The sequence below is a fragment of the Rutilus rutilus genome (genome assembly GCF_951802725.1).
Source record: "Rutilus rutilus genome assembly, chromosome: 9".
NCBI classification, from domain to species: domain Eukaryota; kingdom Metazoa; phylum Chordata; class Actinopteri; order Cypriniformes; family Leuciscidae; genus Rutilus; species Rutilus rutilus.
The window spans coordinates 23383828-23402652 of NC_140223.1; the positions used below are offsets into that span (position 1 = coordinate 23383828).

At 35.8% G+C, this 18825-nt stretch overlaps 2 protein-coding genes across 3 annotated transcripts; both read left to right on the forward strand.

Annotated features, from left to right (window-relative positions):
- The first annotated feature begins 3224 nt into the window (after nt 1–3224).
- On the forward strand, nt 3225–4265 carry lyrm9 (LYR motif containing 9). 2 transcript variants are annotated; one of them, XM_084418202.1, is made up of 3 exons: nt 3225–3529; nt 3656–3748; nt 3835–4265. In XM_084418202.1, the coding sequence occupies exons 1-3, from the start codon at nt 3233–3235 to the stop codon at nt 3850–3852; spliced, it is 408 nt and encodes a 135-aa protein (XP_084274328.1). In that variant the 5' UTR covers nt 3225–3232; the 3' UTR covers nt 3853–4265. The 2 variants fall into 2 exon arrangements, with proteins under 2 accessions (XP_084274328.1, XP_084274327.1); XM_084418201.1 differs by having other exon boundaries at nt 3656–4203.
- Nucleotides 4266–6248: 1983 nt separating this feature from the next.
- Nucleotides 6249–18804, forward strand: nos2b (nitric oxide synthase 2b, inducible). Its single transcript, XM_084418177.1, has 26 exons — nt 6249–6515; nt 7458–7534; nt 7614–7715; nt 7882–8030; nt 8247–8409; nt 8500–8591; nt 8698–8839; nt 9039–9178; nt 9850–10024; nt 10126–10227; nt 12156–12350; nt 12509–12591; nt 12752–12896; nt 13556–13660; nt 13824–13873; nt 13959–14133; nt 14245–14365; nt 14703–14781; nt 14958–15148; nt 15230–15396; nt 16334–16544; nt 16682–16769; nt 16869–16990; nt 17093–17241; nt 17676–17870; nt 18032–18804. Exons 2-26 carry the CDS (start codon nt 7472–7474, stop codon nt 18068–18070), a joined length of 3243 nt encoding a protein of 1080 aa, XP_084274303.1. The 5' UTR covers nt 6249–6515; nt 7458–7471; the 3' UTR covers nt 18071–18804.
- The last annotated feature ends 21 nt before the right edge of the window (nt 18805–18825 follow it).

Below are 18825 nucleotides of genomic sequence, written 5' to 3' on the forward strand. Positions count from 1 at the left end.
GTGGCAGTTTTAGAACGTGCAAGCAGGCGTATCTGAGATAACGTGCGGATTCAAACAGAACCTGTGAGACGAGACTAACACGCAAGCTCCAATGGGCCAAAAGGGGAAGGTACTGCACTTGCTGTCAAGTTTTATAAGGAAGTTTGAAGTTTATACTCAGAGTTAATGGTATTTGAATACATTTTATGACATATATGACTATAATATAACATTTGCATTCGATGCCCTGAAAGCGGAGGAGGTGATTCTTAGGGACCGGAAGGACTCTGTGGATGTGTTCTGTGTTTTGAAAAATCGCCGGTCTCTTTTCAGAGTGTAGATTTGAAGTACAGTGGTGAAGCTCATTAAATGTTGACATTTAAAAAAGCAAGCTGTTTCTGTCCTTATTTTACTTGCAAATATGTGGATTTAGCAATCGATTTTTAAAAGTTCTTTACTGCATGTTTCATGATCAAAAAATGATGACCAAGTTAAATTGAGCTAACTTCAAATGCCAGTATTTGGAAAGGTGTTTAATTTGTGTCTCTATCTGGTTTAAAAATGAATTTGCTTATGTGTTTTTTTCCTTCAGAAAGGTGCTATGGTCACACTCAGGCACTATAATGTTTTTGTTTAACTTTTATAAATTATGATTATATGCTTATGTACACAATGGCAATTGCAGAGGATGTCCCAATAAAAAGGGATTGGGTGTAAGCTTAGATGAGGGTAACAACTTAAGGTTAATTATGATATTAACCATCTTTTGAAATTTTGGTAATATCATACCAAAGACAATGAAATTTTGGTAATATCATACCAAAGACAATGGAGTGTTTTAGAGTAAAACAAACCAACTAGTATAATTTGTTAATACTTACTCATGTTTGTGCTGCTGTTTTCCCACCAAAATGATGCCACTTCCTAGGATGATGTCATTATGCACATGTTTTTTTTTTATTAGTGAGTGGGATTTTATGGAAGAAAAACAGAATGGACCATGAAATTTAGTAAAAAAAAAAAAAAAACTTAGAAATCAGGGAGTCAAAAAAAAGTCTAAAAAACATTCAATTTTTTTTTTTTTTTTGATTGGATTAAAAGAGAAACGCTTCTAAATATTTATTTAAAAATTCCCTTTTTTCAGGCATGTGCTCATTTAATTGTAATAAAAGAAAACTAATGTCATTTCTTTAACATAAATGCACTGAATTACTTTATTACACAAACGAAACAACAACAATTATGAATGTTTGTAAGTTCATGCAACATTCTTGTAGGTTTCGTTGAGGTGTTAATGCAAGAAACATGTTCTGCTGAGATCTAATCAAGACGTCTAAATGTGACCAATGGAAAAGTACAAACAGTTTAGGAAATATGGGGGAATGTTCCAGAAAGTTCAGCTCATTAAAGGGGTTTACACCTCTTTCAAATGTAACTTTGTAAGAAATGATCTTTCATTCACAACTATGATTTATGAATCTTATTTTTAATCTACACTGCTCAGCGAAGATTAACTCCCGGTTTCACAGACGAGTCTTAAGATCGTCCCAGTTTGAGCATGTTTTGACTGAAAGCAACTTGCACTGACATATCTGAAAATAATCAGCCAGTGTCATTGTTTTATCAGAAATGTTTTTTTGTCAGGGCACTTTTTTAAAAGCTACTTTAATGTCCCAATTGACCTAAGGCCTAATCCTGGCTTAATCTAAGTTCTGTCTGTGAAACCAGGCCTCAATGCTAATCTTAGACTTCTAAGCATCAAATATAACAACTATGATATGAGAAGATAAAGTTAGACAGTATAAAGGCACAGTGTAAAGATGTGTGGATTCATAAACGATGACTAATATTAATCACTTGTTGTTTATGACATTTTTTGGAAAGTTTGTTGGGTCATTTATCTACAAAAAAAAAGCATTCAATCAGCCCACACAGCATCAAAAGCAGTCTTAACAGAACTGTCTTTTGTTATAAGGTCAGGATCATAGACTCTAATGTCTTATTATGAGATGTGTTTGACTTTTGGGTTTAATATCTTGAAACCTCACAAAATGTTATCGCTGATGCATGGGGAATTCTTCATATGCGCAAGTACACACGCACACACTGTAAGAATGACTTTGATGCTGCTGGGGCTTTTCTTTCTTAAACAATAAGCGCTTTCACTGGCGTCTCCAGGTGAAATGAGGGGATTGTGGGCCGTCATCTGAATGCTGTATTGACTCGACGTGCGGACAACAGGACAACAGGTTCTCAGCACCTTTCATTTCATTCAAAGTTCAAAAGACAAACATAGGATAAATACACCATAAGGTTGTTGTTTTTAAATCAGTAATAACTACATTGATCTTACAAGAAAAAAAATGTAATAATACAATAACAAGGAGGTGCAGTGTACAAAATATATTTTGAATGCTACGTAGTAGCTTGTTGGTCTTTGGTCATGAATTACATTAAAAGAGGAACCTCAACCTCTATTTCTATGAATTATGAGTGAATGTAGTAGCCTACATTGCAAAACTGACAGTGAATTTTCCGAGATGTTGTCATTTTGAACAATGTCATACCTGCGTGCACAAATTTTCAGGCTATGCACTTAACTATGTGTCATACAATTATGTCATACAACTATGTGTCCTCAAACACATTTTTGTAATATTTACATATTTTTGTAATAAGACAGAACAATAGTTACTTTTAGATTACTTTTAACCTAACTCATTTATCACAGTGAAATAAATAGGAGACCATATTGTAGCCATATTGATATAAAAATACAAAGAGAAAGAAAATATATTCCATTCTGGATTGGAGAAAAAAACATGAAAGTGCATTAAACATTACATTACATCAGGGTTTCCCAAACTGGGGTGCATGAAGAAACTGCAGAAATTGTTAATTCAATAATAAAAATAAATTAGGCTTATTGTTAGGCTAATTAAATAAATCATTAATCAATAAAAATGTGTTCGAAAGACAATTTCACAAAACTAGAAGACTTTCTGAATGCACATTTATAAGGGTACTGTGTTAATAATTTGTAATGTAATCAATAAAAAAATAACTGTAGTCTAGTACTTAATTTTTGGACTCTGATTATGTAATCCATAATTACATTATGAAATCAGTTGGGCTACTACGTTACCCAGAAATGTTTGAAAAATAATCAGCATCATTTTACTGAACAGATTATAGCGATCTTCAACAGAAGAGCGATGACTTTTATTATGAAATAACTTCAGGTTAGCAGTCGATGAGGAAGTGGTTCCTCTGTTATGTGTATCCTTCACCTTTACATTTCAAACTATGTGCATGCGACGAGTGTTATACGTCTTATTATATAGTTACAACTCGAAATAGGCCAGATATACTCAATGTTATTGTAGTGCTTAGACTTCGAAAAAAGTGCAAGTGCCAGCAGAACACAGACCCTCCTCTCATGACTGATCTGATCCGCACGCCGGTGCAGCTTTACCGCTTTCTGCTGCGCTGCTGCAAACTCCTGCCATCAGCAGCCATGCAAAAACACTACCAACACGCCATCAGACAGGTACTTTTAGAAACCTCAAACCGAGCTACCTATCAGAATATAAGCAGAAAATAACCCAAGAAATGGTATGTGCAGGAGACGCACCTGTTTACTGTCAGGTGTCAAAGTGACTTTCTTTTCTTTCAGAGCTACAACAGTCATGCGGACGAGGATGATCCAGAAAGGATTCAGATGATCATTCAAAGAGCTATATCCGACGCTGAATGGATATTAACTAAAGTACACGCTTCTTTGGCACCAGAGAAAATACGAATCTTCATTATTTGATTCACATTTGATTATAACGTTTTTATCTTCTTTCCTAGTACACTAAAAAGAAGTGATCACCATGGAAAGTATACAGCATGAAGCTGACAACGGTCATTTAGCCCACAGACTTTTGCTGCTAAACATACCAAAATAAAACTGAAATCATACCCATAGATTGAAGATCACCAAATAGTCATACATACAAGTATAACATTTGGCTGTTTTTTACTTGATAAGTCCCGTTGAAAAGCATCCTGTTATGTTCTGAAAACTTGGATGTTTTATATAAAGACAATAAAACAAGGCCCACACCCTTAGATTGGCCTTTTATTCACTTGGGCTCCTGACCTGACCGTAAGTTTAGGTCGATTCTGGGTCTTTGGGTTGTGCTTCCTTTGCAAAGCCATTACAATGATTGATGCATATGAAGTCATATGCTTGCAAGTTAACTTGATATTGTTTTTTTTTGTGTTAATAAATGTATTTAACGTTACATTTGTCTACTTAGAATTTTTTTCCCCACCAAAAAATTCGTTTGAGATAACAATAGTTGGCAAACCCCTTTAAAGCAATTAAAGAATTTTCTTACTGATCAATTTATTAATGTGAAATAGTAAATTGGCAGTGCAGTGGGATCAATTTGATCTTTGTAAAAAATAATGTTGTTCTCGTGACAAAGCAGGTAACGTGTTTCTGTTCATGAACATGATCATCTGGTTTGTAACACCTGGTTATGTAAACTTTTCTGATAATGTAGGTAATGAGGAAGAATTAGAGTAACTCATTTAGCATATCAAATGTGCCGATAGATTATGTAATGTAAATCATTGTCCAGGAATATCTGATCTTTTTCCTTCCCAGACAAATAATCACCAGTAATTCGCAGAAATCATTGAATTTATTGTTAGCTACTGGAAGCTGGCGTGTAAAAATTCGTGTTTATGACAGGTCAGATGTTCCAGACAATGACTTTATTTTGTTATAATAGTAAGTTATTCTGTTATCATCATAACATAGTTTGTAAGGTGATATAAAAGACAGTAAAGTAGTGAATGCAACAGAATAAAACCAAAACTAGTCATCATTATGTTACTGTATTTAATTTGTGCGTTTAAATATAAATTCAGGAGTTGATTATGAATCAGATGACCTGCTTTGCACTCTTGGTTGCTGTGTGTGACATTCATTAGTTGCCAAATAAATGGATGGAAACTTCATTGCATAATGCAAAATCGAAACTAGTTAGATCATTTCAAGTTTTAATAGCAATGACATCAATTTGCGTGAATCAAGCACATGTACAATGCATGTGCTCCAATATATTGTTCCATTGTTCCTTAGCCAAGATTAGATATGATTTACTTTCATAATAAAAGTGATGATGGGAACCCACTGATTGCTTTATTATAATATTTTTGCAGTTAACCTGTAAACTGGCAGCTTTATTATTTGGAAACAATCAGATAATTATGTGATTTTTCTAAATATGTATGTAATGTACAGAAATGTAATATTAATTGTTCCTTGTATATGGGATATAGATCACCATCAATCTCAAAAGAAAACTCTAAACGTTGCAGACTTATTCGATTGTGACGTACATGCAATTTCTGTGAAAAAGTTTGATGTTTCATCTACATTGAAGAGCTTTCAAAATGAAAGAAGAAGGAAGATTTTCTCATGTGTATTTGAGTAATTTATGGAAGTCTTGTGAGCAGTGTAGTAATAGAAGGGCGTCCTCTTTTCCCTAATTGCTAAGACAACACATTTCTGCAAGATTAAACACTATCGCATATTGTGCAAACTTAAAACTTATTTAAAACAATAATCTTAAATCTAATTCAAACTGAGTCCCATACAAGCTTTATAATGAACAGAAACACTGCACACTGAGATTTATTGAACACAATAGGATCATAGCCTGAAGTTAATATAATCAAGCATGGCAAATTTGCAATATAATGTACAGTAAATACATGAATGAGTGGAATGAAAACTGCAAAATCAAAACATTCACAAGTGCAATTATCATATTTATTATGAATGAATTGGAATAAAATCTGTAATATACAAATACATTATTTCTATTTTGTTCATTCATCCATCCAAAGGTCATCCGCTTCACTTTATTTTTATTGAACTTAAAATTTAATTTAGTGGAAGATTATTAATGTCTCAGTGTTCTACGGAGCGATTTAGAAGTTTTTTTTTATTTTTATGAAGTTGTTTTATTCTTTGCATGTATTGATTTGCTGTTTTTAACGTTCAATTGTCTATTTGTGTTGTTTGTAATGTGCAATGGTGGCAAATGAGTTTTTTGAAACTTGTCAATGAGGAAACAAAATTGTCAATGAATGTATTGTATTAGATTAGATTAGAAAACAATAAAGTTTTCTAATCTAATCTAATACAATACATTCATTGACAATTTTGTCAAAGAGTAATAATACAGATCTAGATTTATCATATAACCTGTGAGGTGTGGTTATGGTTTTCCTTTCGATTCATCAAACTGTCAGTGTTTTACAGATGTTTGAAGATTCCAGTATGGGTGTAATACATGTGGTCAGGCTGTAACCGTCACGGTCAAACCCTCCTTGAGGCACAATGCCAAGACCATCACAACTCTTGACCTGCCCTCGCCAACAGGCTCTCTAGGTTGAGTATATAAGCATGTTAAAGTGGGAAAGTCACTATTGAAGACTGAGAGAAGGACTGCCTAACACCTGGCGCGAAGGTAAGAAACTAATGTTGTTAATGAAATTCATTATTGCATATCATATAATAACAGATATTAGATGCATGTAAAAGCATATATTAAAAATATAAAATACATGTATCTTTAATTTATATATTATTAATTTATTTATTATTTTCTCATTTATGTTTTATTATGTGGTATTATGTACATCACAGCAAAATCCGTGGTGTTAAATTAACACTGCTGGGTGTCTATATGGGTCCACTCTATACAGTGTTGACCATAATTGATGATAATTCTGATAACTGCTGTTAACAAGCAGAATCACTGAAGGAAATATGAACAAGAACAGAAGGGAAAAAAAGAGACGAGCAGAAACACTAAGAGCTACAACTGACTTCCAGCCACTGCTTTAGATGAAATCAACTGAAGATAAAAGACATTAAATCTCTCAAGATCTCAGCCGAGGATGATTTACTATTACTATTCATTACTAACCAGTGTGACATACTGTATGTGTACAAAAGCTCTTATTGAGAATGAAGTTAACACTGATGTTTTGTAGTTCAAACAAATAAAACATACACATCTAAACCTCTGTAAACATATGAGAAAAATAAAGTCAAACTGGCTAGTAATAAGTGAAGCTGGTAAAGCTGTTTTTGGAGTTGTTTAATCATCCTCTTGCTGAGATCTTAGATTTAATGTAGTCTTTTATCTTCAGTTGATTTAATCTAAGTCTGTGGCTGGAAGTCAGTTGTAGCTCTTCTGTTTCTGCTCGTCTCTTTTTTTTTTTTCTGTACTTTTCTACTGTTAACAGCAGGTATCCTCAATGGTCAATCATCCCTTAAATAATCACTTAATCATCTAATTAAAATCAAGACTGCTTTAGTGTTACTTTTTAACACTCTGTTTAACACCCAGCAGTGTTATCAAAAACAGTACTTCAACATTTCATTGAACTGATTTTCCATTCAGTATTTCAGGGAGATATGGGGAACCAGGCCACTAAAGATAAGAAGGATGAAATACTCCAACAGATTAAGCCGAACATGGTGAGCAAAACTTCAAATGACGTGAAATGCAATGTCATAAATGAAATGCAATATCCTTAAGTTCTTTCGGTTTGTCTAGCAATGGGAGAACAAGGTAAATCGATGCCCATTTTCCAAGCAAGTGAAGAACTACCAGGATAGTTCGTGCCATAAGGATACATTACACCACAGAGCAGTTAAGGTGAACAGATTTATGAGCCTGTCCCACTGAAATGGTTTCGTTTTTTTTTTTTACTGTATGTGTGTAAAGTTTCTCATTGCCTGCTTTTATAGAGTCTCATTTTAAATTAAGTAATTTTGGTAATTGCATGGGATGATGAGTTTGAACTTTCCCCCCTTATCTTTAGAGCCAGGTTTGCATGTCTAAGGTCTGTGAAGGCTCTATAATGACTCCAGAGGCTCTGATGCGCTGTCCTTCCTCCACCCTGCCAGGCTCTGATGAAATCCTCATGCAAGCTGTTGACTTCATCAATCAGTACTACAAGTCAATTAAAAAGTAAGAACCTATAAGTTCATAGCCACCAGAGACAATTTTTGGTAGATCAAAATGGGTTTTAAATGGTTGATGGTTAGTATTTGTCCACTCTAATACTGAATAAGTGGTTACGTTCTTGGTTTTCGTTTAATGCCATAATAAAGCAGACCATGAACTTGCTTAATTCTGAAGAGTGAAAAGGGTAGGCAATATGACTGAATTATATCTGTTATTCAGCTCAAAAATTGAGGAGCACCTGTCTCGTGTGGAGGAAGTCGCTAGGGAAATAGATGCTACTGGGTCATATCAACTCACCACAAAAGAACTGGAATTTGGGGCTAAGCAAGCATGGAGAAATGCACCGAGATGCATTGGCAGAATTCAGTGGGCTAATTTGCAGGTAGTTTCTCTAGTTTGGACTAAAACATGTATCATATGTGTAGTCGTATACTCTAGATCTGTTTACATTATCTCATGTTTTTCTGTTCAGCTGTTTGATGCACGTAAATGCAGAACAGCTGAAGATATGTTTCAGATGTTGTGCGATCATATTCAGTTTGCTACCAATGGAGGCAACCTGAGGTAAACCAAGAATGTGTTATTTGAGCTTTTTAATAAACCATCCCATCTTCATTGTCTTTGTAAATTTGATGTGATGCTGTCACAATAAAGAGATTTATTTTCACAGGTCTGTCATCACTGTGTTTCCTCAAAGAACTGATGGTCAACATGATTTCCACGTGTGGAACAGTCAGCTCGTACGATACGCTGGCTATAAGATGGCAGATGGTTCAATAATAGGAGATCCTGCCAGTGTTGACTTCACAGAGGTAGATACCAGTCTATTTTCTTTGTAATAGATATTTTCTTTTTTAGAATATCTATCTACAGTATATGTCTGTCTGAATACTACCAAATACAAATATTCTTTTTAGTCTTATATTTAATATGAGGTCATAAAACCGTTGATGAAAGATATATTTATAATATATACCGCATTAATGTCTTGTCAATACCCATATTTAACAGATGTGCATCCAGCTTGGGTGGACACCAAAGTACGGTCTATTTGATGTGCTTCCACTGGTGTTACAAGCTAATGGAGAGGACCCTCAGTTATTTGAAATTCCCCAGCATTTAATTTTGGAAGTTCACATGGAGCACCCACAGTAAGTGACATGGAGCTGGGAAAACATCACTATGCATCAAGGGTTCTAGTACAAAGACTCAAAGTCAGACATTCGGTCTTGTAGCTTGTCTAAATTTGAGTGCGATGTTGTTTTCACAGACCACCAGAGCTCTTGACTGAGCTGCTCAGATTTCTGAGATGACTTGCATTCCACTTGATTTTGCAGCAAATCTGTTTGCTTCTTGAACAGAAAATTATGCAAGGCTTTTCCTTTTAAGAGCTCGTATTGAAAGGACCTTTAAAATCAAATGCTCCTAGGCACTTAAAGATCAGGCTAGAGTGGCAAAGCCATTCAGTCCTAAAACAGCCTGTCTCTATGCCACATTCTTTCATCCAGACCTAACAAATGAGTTTAACCAGTGAGGCCTAAAGTCAATCCAGACTCACTCCAACACTTCCCATTAGAAAGCTACCTAATTAGTAGTGAATTTGACTGAAGTGCTGTTTGATGGGCTCCAGTAATGGTGCAATCATGCAGACCTAGAAGTGTTATGGATTTGTGTCAGCAAAATGGATGAAAATAAGAGGGTTTTTTTTAACTGAAATATTGCATTTAGTAACACGGTCAAGGGTTTGTTTGAACTGGTAGCTAAATATATGCCAATGCATTTGCATGCCATTATAATTGGATGGATTAATTCACTTCTTCAGATACGAATGGTTTAAGGATTTGAACCTCCGATGGTATGCGTTGCCGGCAGTGGCCAACATGTTGCTGGAGATTGGTGGTCTTGAATTCCCAGCATGTCCTTTTAATGGTTGGTACATGGGCACTGAGATTGGAGTGAGGGACTTCTGTGATGCCCAACGCTACAATGTTCTTGAGGTGCTACAATTTTTCTTTCTGCTTAAAATATTTACAGTCAAGAAGAGAAAGTTTAGAGGATCTGTGATACCAATTTTCTTTCATTTTATTATGTCCTACAGCGGGTTGGCCGCCGAATGGGCTTGGAGACGCAAAAACTGTCCTCGCTATGGAAGGACCAGGCCCTGGTGGCCATCAATGTCGCAGTGATGCATAGTTTTCAGGTAAACAAAGCAAATAAGTGTAAAACACTTGTGAGAGACAGAGGATTTTGTATAATTATATTAATGTATTTGTCCCGATTTCATGAGAAAACCTAACTACAGTAGTCAACATTTGAAGTGGATCAAAACTTTCATCAAAGTTATACATGAATTTTGAACAATACCCGTTCTTGTCTTAGGACAACTTTTTTTGATCCACTTCAAATGTTGACTACTGTATTTTAAATGGTGGCAGTTTCGTATGAATTTGTATGGAAACTTGTGATTTTTAGGACCCACTGAGGGTACGTTTACAGTTACACGACAATGATGTATGAAAAAAGGAAAAGATTTTCCTTTGTTTTTCACGTACAGACGACGACATAGTCAAAATGATCCCTGTTCCCACGGATCTGTGAAAGCGACTAAAAACTCTGTATTATTTATGCCAGTCCAGTTGTTGTCACGTAAAGAAACACTACGTTCCTATAGACTGAACACTTGATACGCATGCACATGACGTCACCTTTTTTGTAGTTTTTGTAGTTTACACGGAGACAACAACGTTTTCAGGCCCACAAAATGTTAATTTACATGAATGTAAATGAACGGCCAAAACACTTGAATCAATCTGAATCTAAATGAATTCTAATCTAATCTAAATCTGACTGGTTTGTGACTCATGTGACTATCACTGTAAACTGAGACCCGCACAGCATTTGTTCTCTGGATTTACAGAAATAATGAAAAAATTTTAAGAATTATTTTCTCAACATTGCATATCTAATCAGCTCTTGATGAACACATTAATTATTATTTGAATGATCACTCAGGGAGTCATTTACCATTACTGTCTTTGGAAGGCTTTTGTCTTTCAAACATATTAAAATGTACAACTTCATGTCATTTCATATTTACATGCAGTGCAGGGTTTCCCCAACTTTTTTGTCAGCTGAACCACCTGAGACTTTAAGAGAATAAATTAGGATTATCAAATTAATGTAATGAACAAGTTAGGTCAAAAGTAATCTAAAAGTAATCTAAAAGTAGTCAGGTTATATGGATTACGTTACTAACTACAATTTTGTCATGTTATTTGGAGTCATTAACCAACTACAATTTGTAAGTAATCTACTCAGCACTGCCAATTTGTCAAAACGTGAAATAGTTACAAAAATATTTTTATTTTATTTTAATTATTTGCTGTTAAATGTAGACCTATTAAACTCATAATTCACTGACTTGAAAGTTTGTGAATCTGAAAAAAAAGTTGTGGAAAGCCCTGGAATTTTTTTGCAAATAAACATACATAGATACAGGTCCTTGAAAGTGCTTGAATTTATTTTGTGCAAGAAGTTTTCTGGAAAAAATTCCATATTATTCCCTCCATTCCGCTAATGTGTTATTTCGCCAACACTTCATTGCCTATGCATATTAGCTTGCTTGATTTACGTTAGTTACGCGCTACGTTAAGTGTTTCCCTTGTAAGGTACTTTGTGTTGTACATTGCCATGACGTTCACGCATGCACAAAACTACTCTACGATGGAACCTCAACGTTTGTTGTTCGACACATTAAGCCCTCGAATGGTCCTTCAATTTGAAGTTAACCAAGGTGTGGGAACCCTGTATATATATTGATAAATTATTTAGGAGACAACATGTGTGAGAAGCTAAATCTTAATGTAAAATATTTAAGTCAAATTAAATTAATAGAAGAACTAGAGGTGGATAACATTCTAATATATTATATTTTTATTAAATAAAAAAAATAATAATAAAAAAAAATATTGGGAAATTATTGGGAAAATTTATGGGAAATGATTCACATTTATGCTCATCATAAAGTTATTCTACACTGGAAAGTCAATATAAGGGTTAAGATGACATTTTACCTTGTTAAATGTTTATTCACAGTTTTATGATTTTTTTTGTCTAACCGACATACAGAAAAATAAGGTCACCATTACTGACCACCACTCTGCATCAGAATCCTTCATGCAGCACATGGAGACGGAAGTGCGTCTGCGTGGAGGCTGTCCAGCCGATTGGGTCTGGCTGGTGCCGCCAATGTCTGGATCCCTAACTCCTGTGTATCACCAGGAAATGCTCAACTACATCCTGTCACCCTTTTTCTACTATCAGGTATCATCCTAAATATCTATTGTGCTTTCATCAGAAAAGCTGCATTGCTGGATTATTCTCGAGTCTAGTGGTATAAAGCTATGTGAAGTATGATGATGTCCAAACTAAAGTTTTGGGATGTTCTTGCCTTAATGTGTCTCATCTGTTTCCATTTAAAGCCTGAACCGTGGTTGACATACAAGTGGAAGGACAAGAAGAGAAAAGCGAGGAGGTGTACAATCAGCTTCAAAGGATTGATCAGGTACCACAATATCATATTCACACTTCCTCAACCAGAACAACGCAGTGCTGTTCTCTCAGAAGAGATCTGTCTGCAACAATGTAATGAATATTTGAAAGGTTAGCTGTGGACATTTGGTGAGCAGCCAGTATAGCTTCTTGTTTTCTTTTCTCTCTTTTAGAGTAGTGCTCTTCTCTCAGACACTCATTAAATCAGTCCTGGCCAAGAGGGTGCGTTGCACCGTTCTCTACGCCACAGAAACAGGGAAATCACTGACTTTTGCTAAGAAACTAAATGCCATGATGAACTGTGCCTTCAGCTCCAGGGTAAGAGGACCATCACCCCCGATTCATATGTAACTTATCGCATCATTACCAACACTTGTGGCATATGTGGCACATTCATTACAATATCCCACTCTAAGGTGGAAATTACCCAGTTTCACTTTTTTATAAAGTCCCCCTGAAGTCAATAATGTTATCCCTGAACTCATCTTTGATCACCAAAATGACATATGTAAAAAAAAAAAAAAATTCTTGCCTTAAAATAGCTTGAATGTAACTCTAAACCCTCATTTAGTATACACGGTTCTATGAATATGGAAATTAGCCCCGCCTCCACTCACTCACACCAGCTCAAAGATCCACTTGTTGACGATCACACATTGACGTGATTGGTTACAAGGTAGTTTGTGACGTCAGAAACGCCACATTTTTGAGACTGTCTTTGGTTCACTGCAGTTTTAAAGAGAAAATACTCAGCAATGGTGTTGACTTATGCATTTGCACATGGTTTGTCTTAAAGCATATTAAAAACACCACATATACATATAAATATTAAAAGCTTGATTTTCAGCACAGGGGGACTTTAATATGCTATATGTAATAAATTATTAAAAGGAATACTGTTCAATTAAACACTAAGATTTGACACTGACCTTTTAGTTAACACATATATTATGTGAAACATTGTGTTATTTATACAGGTTGTTTGCATGGAGGACTACAACTTCAGTGAACTTGAGAAGGAAAGTCTCTTAATTGTTGTCACCAGCACCTTCGGCAATGGAGACTGTCCAGGAAATGGAGAGGTGTGGATATTTATGCATAGTGACCTACTGTATTTTAATGAAAAACCGTTACCACAAAAAATAATGCTGAATTTAGTATGTCCGAATGAAAAGGTCTTCAAGAAGTCCACAATAACACAAAAGATGTTTGATAATTAGAATGTGATTCTTGCTTTCTTCTCAGAGTTTCAAGAAGCAGCTTCTCAGTCTGAAAAGCCTCAGAAACAAAGTCAGGTCAGTATTTAAAATCCTCTACATTTATTTTCTCTCAACTCCTGTGTTGAATATATTGTTCGAATTGTTTCTTTCCCCCACACAGGTTCTGTGTGTTTGGTCTTGGCTCTCGAATGTACCCACACTTCTGTGGGTTTGCCCATGCAGTGGATGATAAGCTTGCGGCACTGGGAGCCGTCCGCGTGTCATCCACAGGAGAGGGAGATGAGTTGAACGGACAGGAGGAAGCTTTCTCAGCCTGGGCCTGCACAGCCTTTAAGGTCTAAATAAAAGAAATATAATTAATAAAATAATCATTGAGCATCCTTTGTTTTCTGTACTTTGGTGAACGGTAAAATGAATCATGAGATGTTTGTTTTCTGTATGTAAAGGATGCATGCAAGGCGTTTAACATTCAGGGTCAGCTTCCAGGCAGCGATGGTCTGGCAGATTCCTGGGATCCGCAGAGGCACAGAGTTCAGAATGACAGCTGTACACTTGACCGAGTCGCAGGTACATTTAATACCATTTTATTTCTTTGAAAGAAACATCAAGGGGAAATTATGGGCAAAGCTTTACAAAACCTGTATAAGTAATTAAAAAGCTAAGCAAAAAATGCTATATTGATAATATTCTCGCCATTTGTCATTTTTTTTAAATGTTGCATGACAGAATTATATACAGTGCGATATCATGTAGGAATATGGAAATGCTTAGTGACATTATGACATTTTAGATTCAAATATGCCATTTGGCAATCATTGTAAGAAATGAGTACTCAAGAATCATGATATTAACAGATTTGCAAGATTTCTGCAGTGATTGATTATTATTTGGCTTGGTTTTACAGCTCTATCAGCTCTCCATTCTAAAGCTGTGGTTCCCATGAAGCTGAAAAGAAGGCAGAATCTACAGAGCCCGAAGTCAAGGTTTGCTCTCAAACCAACTTATATTTGTGCATCTGCATTTAATTTTTTTTTTTTTTTTTTTATTATTATTTAAAAGTTATTATTATAAGCTTTTTTTTTCTGAAACAGGTGCCTTATGTTGTTTGCCTTGTTTTCTCACACAATATTTAACAGTATTTATTTTTACGTGATCTCAGTCGGTCTACAATATTGGTGGAGCTGGAGATGGATGGGAACACTGAGCCCCTAAACTTTGCCCCTGGAGACCATGTGATGATTTTCCCAGGGAACTCACCTGAATTAGTAGCTGGCATCCTAAAGCATCTTCCCAGTGCCCCTCCTATCAACCAGAGCCTTTGCTTGGAATTCCTCAATGATTCCTACCCTGGTACTTAACCATATAACCTAATTACATAATGGAAGTCTTACACATAATAACATAATGATACCTAATAATGTTGTCCTGCAGATGGTGAAAGGTGGCAGAGAGATGAACGAATACCACCGTGTCCTCTTGCCCAATCTCTTACTTACTATCTTGATGTCACCAGCCCACCCTCACAAAGCCTCCTCCGCAAACTCTCAAAGATGGCAGGGCAGGAAGATCACAGACAGCGCCTCTTTGCACTAGCAACAGTAAGTAATTTTTTGACAATCACAGATGTTTCAGAACTAAGGATGAGAATTCCACAGAATTTAACAACTTGTTACCTTTGAGGGTCTTTTAGTAACTTTAACGGATAAATATAGAGGAAAGAAATGCATTTCCCATTGCCATATGATGAGGTATTTTTCATAATAAATAATTTTTTACAAATCCTTATAATGGGCACATTTACACAGACTTTTTAATACATTTTCGAAGTCATAGAACGGACCGACTCATTCATTCAGGAATCAGACTACAATGACTGTTTGATTTGCTAAAAAAAGTCTCATTGGAATCGTTCATTCGTGAGTCGGCCAACACTGGTTGCGTTGTGTTTTGAGTTTGCTAAAACGAATTGAACTATGCTGGACTATACTGGTCAGGCTTTATTTGATTCACTAAAAAAGAACCGACTAATTTTAATCATTAATATGGGAATTGAACCACACTGGTTTTGCTGTGTGTTTTTGATTCGCTAAAAAGAGCCTGCTCGTCAATCGTTAGAACGCCATCCCGAATGCACGTGCGAGAACCGTTAACAGACCCGAATGTCATTCAGTTCAAGTTAAGTTAAAAAGATTTGGAACCAGTTTAATATTGCATTTATAAGGCAATATAGTTATATATAATGTCTTGTGTAAATTAATTATTCATGCTGAAAAATCCAAAGCAGTATGCTAAAAGTGTTATTGATAATAAAATGCTTTACATTTAGTCCATGTTAGAGTCTTCATAACAATGAACTTGCATATTAATGAAACACAAATTCTTTCATAAAATGTCCCATTATAGCCTATTGAATGCGGCGATTTACAAAATAATGGGTTCATGAATGCTTGTGCTCATCTTTCATGAAAAATGTCTATTGTGCGCAATTATCATGAATTGTTTTCAATGGAGTTTAAATACATCCCTCTTCTACAGGACCTCCAGGTTTACACAACATGGAAGGAGTTCCACAAACCTACCTTCCTTGAGGTGCTAGAGGAGTTTTCCTCTCTGGAACTTTCTGCTGCCTTTCTCCTCAGCCAGCTTCCTCTACTGAAGCCACGTCTTTACTCCATCAGCTCCTCCCCAGACCTCCACCCTCAGGAGCTCCACCTCACTGTGGCAGTGGTCAGCTATCACACACAGGGTAGAGGAAACCATATTCCCAAAGATTCTCTGATCATTTATTAGTTGATACCTGAACAGTGGAACTTCCTAGACGTATAACTTCTAGAATCATTGAAGAAATGTATTTGTTGTTGTCATATGTCCTGCGCTGTTTAGAGGGAAAAGGTCCGCTGCATTTTGGTCTCTGCAGTACCTGGCTCAATACCATCAAAGAAGGAGACATGGTGCCATGTTTTGTCCATAGGTACCTTTCATTTCACATTCTCATGATGTTCCTGAGAGAGAAATGCAGCCCACAGTGTTTTCCCTGATCATAATTAACTAACTTTTCCAACAATTCCAGCTCTGGCGGCTTCCACCTTCCATCTGACCCTAGTGCGCCCTGCATACTTGTTGGAGTTGGGAGCGGCATTGCTCCTTTCCGTGGCTTTTGGCAACAGCGATTCTATGACTTGAAAAAAACAGGTATTGAATTTGATCCCTGATCACATTCAAGTCATTTCAAAAAGTCCACTGAAATGGGCTTGCCTCAAGTTGTTGACCCTCAAGTTGTGTTATTTCTCCAAGGTCTGAAAGGGAGTGCAATGACACTTGTGTTCGGTTGTCGGGATTCAGATACTGATCATCTTTACAAAGAAGAGACTCTGGACATGAGAGATAATGGCACTCTAAGCAGTATCACAACAGCTTATTCTAGGCAGACTGGACAACCCAAGGTAGACAAACACAACTGTAGTTATATATATCTTGAGTGATATCTATTAAGTATTACAATTATAATCTATAATAATAATAATATTGTTTTTATTATTTATTGTTATAATTTGTCAGTCTAAGCTTTTTGTCGTAGTATGTCTTCTTCAGAGGTGTAAAGTCCAGGTTCAGAAAGTAAAAGTCATCCTCAGTATTTTGTTCCAATCACCTGGATTTGCTAATTGGCACAGTTTTTCAGCCAGGAGATACTAATTAATGAAATCAGCTGGCTGAGTTCATGGGTGGAATAGACATGGCAGGACTTTCTGACCTCTGGTCATTTTTGCTGATCTTCATAACAATTACTTTTTTACTCAGATCTAAAAAATGATTCTGAATGGCTGTTAACATTCTCTGGTCGTTGCTTATAGACATTCTGCATTTGTTTTTGGTCCAGGTTTATGTCCAAGATATCTTGCGAGAGCAATTGAGCGACAAGGTCTTTGAGGTTCTGCACCATAATCCAGGACATCTGTATATCTGTGGAGGCATAAACATGGCTCATGATGTGGCCGCCACTATCCAGGAAATTTTAGTCAGCCGGCTGGGCATCACTCTTTCACAGGCTGAGGAATATCTGTCAAGGCTCAAGGTGAACCTTCAGCATGTTGACACATTTTATATCTGCTTCAGATAATGTCTTACAGCATTTATGCTCCTATGAGGGCTCAGTTGCCCTGAAATGGTGAATTGTTTACAGTCTGTAATGATATATGGTCAATAATTTTAGATGGTTATGCTTTTTGTTCACAGAATGAAAAGCGTTACCATGAGGACATCTTTGGATCCTAGTGGTCGAGATCACTTATACCATCTTGAGCTTTTCAATATCCAAACACACCAAAAAGGGGGACATTTTAATCTTTTTATTTTCATACAGTTTCCAAAATAATGCCAAAATAATGCCAAAAGTCAAATAAATAAGAAATCACAAATATAAACTGGAAACACACACAAAAAAGTATAGCAGCAATGTATTTAAATGTGGAATGTACAGTTCTAATTATAGAGAGCATTTTATTTCCTACTTGTAAATAAACTTATTTGTTATTTATTTATTTTAATGTATTTTTGATTTGTTTTTGGGAAGACTGACCTGCACTTTGCTAGCCTTTTGAGTAGTGCTTTTTATGGCTATAACTAATTGCAGGAACAATTCTTTTGGATTCTACATTTGCCACGCTCAATGACACAACAGGAATCACCTCTATCTGACCTTTTGAACCAAAAAGTTATCATGTACATGTTACAAATGCTTATATAATCAGTCACCTAAAAATTGTGCAACACACTAAAACATGTTTATTTTCCTTGGGTTTTACTTTCTGTTTGTCTATGCTTAGCTTCACATTTTCAGTTTAAACCATGAGGCTATCTTTAATTCACTGAGTTTATTGTTATATATGCTCCTGTGGCTCATACTTTCTTATATAATCACCTCTCACAGTGTTAAGTGTTGTATAAAGTTGTAAGTGGATGTTTATGGTAAATATTGCATCTTATAATAAAGTCAAGTTTGTACTACTAAGACACGGTAGTGTTTTGTT